Consider the following 7,593-nt stretch of genomic DNA (forward strand, 5'->3'; position numbering starts at 1 on the left):
CTCCCTATCTTCTTCCATGTCAATCACAACGAAATCTACCGGAAACAAAAATTTGTCTACTTTACTAACATGTCTTGTGCAACTCCATACGGAAGAGTGGTTGACTTATCTGCTAATTGTAAAGTCATTCTTGTTGACTTCATCTCAATATTTCCCAACCGCTTCACTATTGATAGAGGAATTAAATTGATGCTTGATCCTAAATCGATCGATCCATTCCCAATATTTTGATTGCCAATTGTAATCAGCAATGTGACTCTTCCAGGATCTCTTGCCTTTTGAGGAAGGCGTGATATTATAGCACTACATTGTGCATCAAGTATAACAACTTCTTCTTCTTCTTCTAGTCTTTTCTTCTTTGTCAAAATATCTTTCATGAATTTCGCATATTTTGGCATTTGAGCAATTGCTTCGGAGAATGGAATATTAATTTGTAGTTGTTTAAAAATCTCCATAAACCTTGCATATTGCCTCGCATTGTCCTTCTTTGATGGAGCATGGGGATATGGCAAATGTTGACTTGGTATCACGTTGCTTGCCATCTTTTCTCTACTACTCTTTCTTTTTAGCTTTTCTTTCTTCTTAACTTCTTTATTCACCTTTTCTTCTTCAGCATTAGTATCAATAATTTCATATTCTTCATCTTCTCCATCATGTTTTTCAGCTTCCTCCCCCGTCTCATCTTCAACATCATTCTTTTCAACTTCATTATTACTTCTTTTTTGCTCAGTCCTTGTCACCACCGCTTTGCAATGCTCTTTTGGATTCTCTTGAGTGTTGGCTGAGAATGTTGCATTTGAGTGATTAGCAGCAATTTGTTTAGCCAGTTGGCCCACTTGAGTTTCCAAATTCTTTATAGCTGCCTCTTGATTTTTGTGATTTGTCATTGACATTTGTATGAACTGATTCATGGTTTCTTCCAACTTAGATTGTCCTCCTTGTTGTTGTGGCGACGGTTGAGTGTAAGGTTGAAAGGTTTGTTGTTGATATCCTTGATTATGTGGCCTTTGTTGATAACTTTGATTGTTATTCCTTGGTGGATAACCTTGTTGATACAGAGGATTTTGATACTGATTCTGTCTTTGTCCTTGATTGTTATTCATGTAATTCACTTCTTCTTCCAACACCGGTGGGCAAAATCCTGTCTGATGCTCTCCCTTGCACAACTCACACTTCGCAACTTGATAAGAATTAGATACACCATTCAGCTCCTTGAGTTGTTGTGGTAGTTTAGATATTTGTTGTGTCAAAAGTTCCACTTGCGATGTTAGTAACTTATTTTGGGCCAACAGAGCATCACTATTATTCAATTCCAAAATTCCGGCTTTCTTCTCTCTGACAGTTCAATCATGATTCCCTTGACGATCATTCAGAGCCATTCGCTCTATTATCTGAGTAGCTTCAGCAGGTGTCTTGGACATAAGTGAACCACCAGCTGTGGCATCCAAGAGTGTCTTGTTTGTAGGTGTGAGACCATTACGGAACATGTGGATTTGATCGACCTCTGCAAAACCGTGTCCTTTGCACTTTCTCAACATAGCTTTATACCTTTCCCATGCTTCATTAATGATTCATTACTTCCCTGAGAGAATACGGCTATGGCTGTTTTTGCTTCAAAGAATCGATTCTGAGAGTAAAACCTTTCTAAAAACTTTTCTTCTAAGGTGTTCCAGTCGGTCATCACTGTTTCGGGTTTATCCAAGTACCAATCCTTTGCCTTAGATAACAAAGAATGTAGGAACAACCTCTTGAATAGTGTCTCTTCATCAGCTTGAGCTACACTAGTTGTACCCGCTAACTCATAGAACCGAGTAAGATGCGTGTACGGATCTTCATGGTCCAATCCGGCGAAAGGACTTGCACAAATCAATTGTATGATACCGGTTTTCAGTTCTGTCGGTCGCCCGTTGGCGGCAGTTCTAGCGAACTGCGGGTTGAGTCTTGGACTATTTGCACATGGACCAGTAGCAGCCACGTTGACAACAGTTGGTTGTATAATAACGTCCTGTTCTTCTTCAGCAAATAGTTCGTGAAAGAAAATTCCTTCTTGCGACTCGTCAATTGTTTCAAGTTGTTGTGACGATGTCGCGGTTGCGTTGTCTCTGGCTCTTGCTATGTTTGCTCTTCTTCGTGTTTTGCTGTTTAACCTCCTAGCGGTCCTTTCGATCTCGTGATCAAAAAGAAGTTGATCACTGGGAACTTTGCTGCGCATACACGAATTTCTGCAAAAACTAACACACGAGTGAAACAACCAACTCCATAAAATAGTAACAAAAACTCAAAATAAAACTATTGCAATGCGTGCAATATTGACACCAATCCCCGGCAATGGCGCCAATTTGTTGAAAGTATTTGTGGGTAAATATTTTCGGTAATATATCGTATCCACAGGGATTGGTTTAATATCACTGCCGTTCTATAGTTAATTATTTTGAGTGAGAAAAAGTAATTGGATTTGTTTTATGATTATAATGCTATCAAATCTAAACAATAATTTAGATGCAAATACTGAAAGTTTGTTAACGATTAAGGAAATATGTTGAGCTTCAGGGTTCATCAACCTATTCCTATACAATGTATGTATCAAATCACAAGTGAACAATCATTTGAATTATTATCTTCACTTATCCCCAAATATGATTCCATGTCTGCAAATCAAATTAGATAAACTTCTACCGGTATGAGATTCGATCTCTCCAAACATAAATATCGATAATAGTAATAAAGAACGATAATTATGAAAACTCAATCACAATTCCATCTCTGCAAATTGAGATTGAATCAATATAGTAACCTAGGGCAAAAGTTAGAACCTTTTCTTTCGATCAAAGATTCCACGATAATTTAATATAAAAGCAAGGTTTCTTATTGATAATAAATTCAAACAATTGTTCATAGGAAAGAATCAATGGTATTGTATATTCATAGGTTAACTACTACCTTAAACTCAACAAGAGGAATTTAGCTCTCCATAGACATGAAGAACACACAAGAATTAATAGAGGGATTCATCTTCATCAACGGAATGTCTTCAATTGGTAAAGATTTGGCCTTCGATTGTTGTTCTCGGCTTCAAACTCAGAATGCTCTCCTAATTTCGCTCACAAAAGATCTGCCCTTTACTTGGAAGCTAGGGCTTTTATTTATAAGTTTTGGGCTTTTAACGTCGCGGCCGCGGCGCGGCAACGGATGAACGCGGCGCGACACAAAACAGAGACTTTTTCGCGGCGCCGGCTAGAACTCCCGCGGCGCGCCCTTGTCAAACTTTGTCTTTTTGCTTTGCCTTTGAGACTTCTAGCTATCTCTCTTCCTCATGTTCTTATAAAGCTCCTTTTCAGCTCCAAACCTGCATCAATAGTACTCACAAGTGATTCGATTTGCTTTACACATGAACTAAACCTATTCAGTTCAATTCTTACTAAAAACCTATGGATCTATCACAATTTGCATTAGTTTAGAAAAGAAATTACTTATATTAACACATGAATTTACCATTAATTCACTCCTAACAATATCATCAAACCATGGCTCCGCTAGGGGAGTTAGCTTGCTGATCTTCCTCCCATGGTTGATGACCTTTAATGGTTCCTGATCCTGCAAGAAAAAACAACACTATTATTAGCATTCATAATCTTATTCATAATACAACACAAATAATAAATGAAACAAAAATTTAAATTTCGTACCTCTCCATCCCATAAATGTCTAGCCGTATGGGTGGGTTACCGCACTAGCACAGATAAATCAGAAGGCCCCCCTCCAAAGACCTGAGGGACCTCTGGTGCCGCCGATGCCGGTGCGGCCTCTTCTGTTGGTGCCTCTCCTGGAACTGGTACCTCTCTTGGCACTGGTACATCTGGAACCTGATCTACTGGTGGTGTAGGAGGTGTAGACCCAAACTCATAAACCTGCGGTGGAGAGGATGGTATGGATGTGCGTCTGCGGGATGACGGAGGCGGAGATGGGTGGACTGGAGACTCTCGTCTGCTACGGGAGGAAGAAGTAGATGGTCCAGATGTCGATGGGGCCTCGGACACAACCTGTCTGAATATCGACGGGGCCTGTGAGGCCTCAGTCCTCGGAGACCGTGTGGTCTGACTCCTCTCCCTCCGCAAGGAAGCATACTGTGTTACCCTACCAAGCCTCAAACAATCTTGTCGGTCAGACATATCTCCTGTAGAAGAAAGACAAAAAGGTTAGCAACAGACGCAAGTCACAGAGGAAAAAAAGGAAAAAAAACAACACGGACTGAAATCGAAAATTAATTTCCGGTTTTGTTCTTCCCTGAAATCGGAATTTAATTTTCGGTTACCCCTGCGAAATAACATAACAGCGCCCAACCACCCCAAATGCCACAAAATAAACGGATTGATCGTCAAAAAGATTTTACAAATACTATAACAATGACTCCTAATGATTTAAACTACAAAAAACAACACATTTCAAGCCCTATTTCACTAGTTTGAATCGATTTTACATAAACTCTATAAATGTGTAAATTCACTTACTTGATTGATTAAGAGTTGTTTTTTGCTTGATTGACCGATCCTTAGTTGTTGTTTGATGACTTATTGGGCCTTGTGTAGATTGTTTGTGAAAAAAATTGAATTTGGGGTGAAGGGTTATTGAGAGGGTTTAGAGAAAAGTTTTGAAAGTTTGATGTTATTGTTGTGGCGGTAAAGCGGCAAGCAACAAAAGTTTTGGAAATATTCATCCGGGAATTTATCGTGTCCACAGAGATCGGTGCTACCGAACTGCCGTTCGACGGATTCTTAGTTATGAGTTTGGTTTTGAATGAATTTAAATAATGAAATGGAAAAGTAAATATCAACACAAAAAGAATACATTCTTCAAATAGAAGAAACTATCAAGTATTGCATATAATCTACTCTTCACAAACTTAAACTTATCGACCAGTTGCACTCAGTTTACTATACTCCTTAAACCATTCACGTGTTGCCCGTTGTCGGCATTCGTGTCCAAACACCGCCACGAGTTCTATCGTATGCTTAGTTGACGATTTCTCCACCAACCAAACATACGGTAGCTTACCGTATTGCTCGATCGACGATCTCTCCACCAATCAAACAACCCGGTAGCATTACGAACCAACACAAAGTGAACATTAACTCTTCATCTATCTCTACAATCAAGAAGCTAATGATTATCTCTCCTAATCAAGATTTGTGAGGTCTATTTCTACAACAACACAAACCCCTAACATCAAGATGCAAAACAACCCACCAAACATAACCCAAACATCAAGATGTAAAAAATCAGGAAAAACAACAAGTTTATATTGTAAAGCAACTTTATACAACACCATGGGCGACAAATATACATGAGATCAAAGTATATATATACAAAACCCACAAATGAAACCACAAAGAGAAGAAAAGAAGAAAAACCCAAAAATCTCACGGTTTGTCGGCTCCGATTGATGAAGGATTCAACCTCGGATCATCCATTTGACAGCTCCAATGTGTTTTCTAGCATCTTTCCACTCAAAAAATGCTATTGGATGGTTTGGAGCTCTAAAATATCCAACCATGCCCTAAAATATCTGATTTCCGCCTATTTATACAATTCTGGATCTGGTACAGCGCGCGTCGCGCACAGGAGCGCGCATCGCGCCCAACACGCGGAATTGAAAAACAGCTTTTAGTAAAAATGGCGTAACTTGAGAACCGTAACTCCGATTCGCGCCCGGTTCGAAGCGTTGGAAAGCTTATTCAATTTCCTATCTAACAATGATAACATATCAACCAAATTGGTGATTTATTATTCTTTGATTTTGAGCTTTATTCGCCGAATGAATTGATTCCGCCGCTCAAAATCGCGCGTTTGAAGCCGTGTCTTCGACACGTTATTGCTCATGCTCCAAATACGCAAGAATACCTACAAAAAGAGTAGAAAACTATCAAAAAGTATAAAAGTATATGAAAATACATCTATTCACAAAGTATACGTATTTATACACAAAACGGGGTATTATTCGAACGGTATTAACAAAAAGTATCGATAAGTGCCACTATTTACAAACATAAAATAACTACATTTTGGCACTTAACAACTCTCCCCAACTTGAATTTGTTTGTCCTCAAACAAGGCCAAACACTCAAAGAATCAAAATTAAAAATCCAAAGAATCAAGAATCAACAAGATTTGGAAAAATGAAACAATTGTACGGTTCAAACAAAAAACGTACGAACAAAGTAAATACTTACCATTATCCTACAACGACAACATGAAAATGAAACAATTCCTAAGTACAAAAATTCATACAAAAACATTCTAAACAAAACATGCTCAATCACGAATCACGCCTAGCAAAAACTCATCGGTAGATGAAAAACACCGAAAGGTGAGGACTTTGAACACTCATCCAACAATCTTGCAAACAAAAGACAAAATTATGCGTTTATCTAAAAATAGTATTGAAAATGCAACCGCACGAATCACAAGGGCTTTAAAGGTTGTAATGCGGCTCGGTTAACAAACAAATGATAAGTCCTAAAGCTAATCGAAACAAAAACTTGCCTAAACCTAAGGGAGTAATTACTTCCACAAAGTTTCAAACAATACAATTCCAATCAAACTTCTTCTTCATCACATGTTTCACACCAAACACAATACTTATTAACACAAATCTTATTCCAAACTCTTTTTGATATATTTTTTTTCTTCAAATTTTTTCTCTTTTCTATTTTTTTCTTTCTTTTCTTTTTCTTTCTTTTTCACATTTTTTCTTTTCTTTTCACAACCTCATAATCAATCAACCAAAAAGTAAGTAAACATTCTCTCCCCAACTTGAATTCAACCATGGTATCAAAGTGTGAATACTCCCTACTTTCTAAGGCAAGGTAAAAATTCAAACCAAAAATCATGGTTGAGGGTTCAAGAAAACAAAGAATCAACATCCATACAAAAATGAGAACCAAACACTCATAGACAAGCATTTAGCAAAAACAACATGGACATTGACAAAAAGGCTCAAAAGGGATACTAATGATCACACACTCACAAGGTGAATTGAATATTTGGCTATGGTAGTTGTGCTCAAAATCAAACAAGTGCCTTGATCACTTTCGTGCATTCACAAAAACAATACAAACGAAAGATTAAACATAATAATATCCAGTTAAAACAAGAATTATCGGTCTCTCGCATATATATACAATGGAAAGCCACCTCACATTTATGGTAAAAAGGAAAAACTAATTGTGATTCAAGTCATGAGCAAGTTATGCAAAAAGAATGAGTAATATGAAATTTGTACAAATGAAAAGTCTCATAAACATGTTATGCTATAGAAAGCGATAAACGAGTACCTTGTGACGTACAAATTTGAACAATCATTACCGCACAATTGGCATGTTGAATCAATCAAAATTGGAGAATTACCAAATGCTACTTCAAGCGATCGGGCAAAATTTGAATCTAAACACAAACAAAAGAATTAAAAATAAAACTATAAAATACTATATTATAAAGCCTTGGTGTAAGTGGGAAAAAGGCTAGCCAAGTGAACCATTAAAAAGAATTCAGTTGACAAAAGCAACACAGCGCGCAATGCGCCCTCAAGACCGCGCG

At 37.7% G+C, this 7,593-nt stretch overlaps 1 protein-coding gene across 1 annotated transcript; it reads right to left on the bottom strand.

Moving 5' to 3' along the window:
• Positions 1-56: 56 nt before the first annotated feature.
• Positions 57-4,169, bottom strand: LOC131619888 (uncharacterized). Its single transcript, XM_058890928.1, has 6 exons — positions 3,768-4,169; positions 3,493-3,594; positions 1,549-1,717; positions 1,046-1,333; positions 460-781; positions 57-303 (listed from the first exon to the last, which is right to left on the bottom strand). The coding sequence occupies exons 1-6, from the start codon at positions 4,167-4,169 to the stop codon at positions 57-59; spliced, it is 1,530 nt and encodes a 509-aa protein (XP_058746911.1).
• Positions 4,170-7,593: the final 3,424 nt, after the last annotated feature.

The sequence above is a fragment of the Vicia villosa genome, linkage group LG7 (genome assembly GCF_029867415.1).
Source record: "Vicia villosa cultivar HV-30 ecotype Madison, WI linkage group LG7, Vvil1.0, whole genome shotgun sequence".
Classification (NCBI taxonomy): domain Eukaryota; kingdom Viridiplantae; phylum Streptophyta; class Magnoliopsida; order Fabales; family Fabaceae; genus Vicia; species Vicia villosa.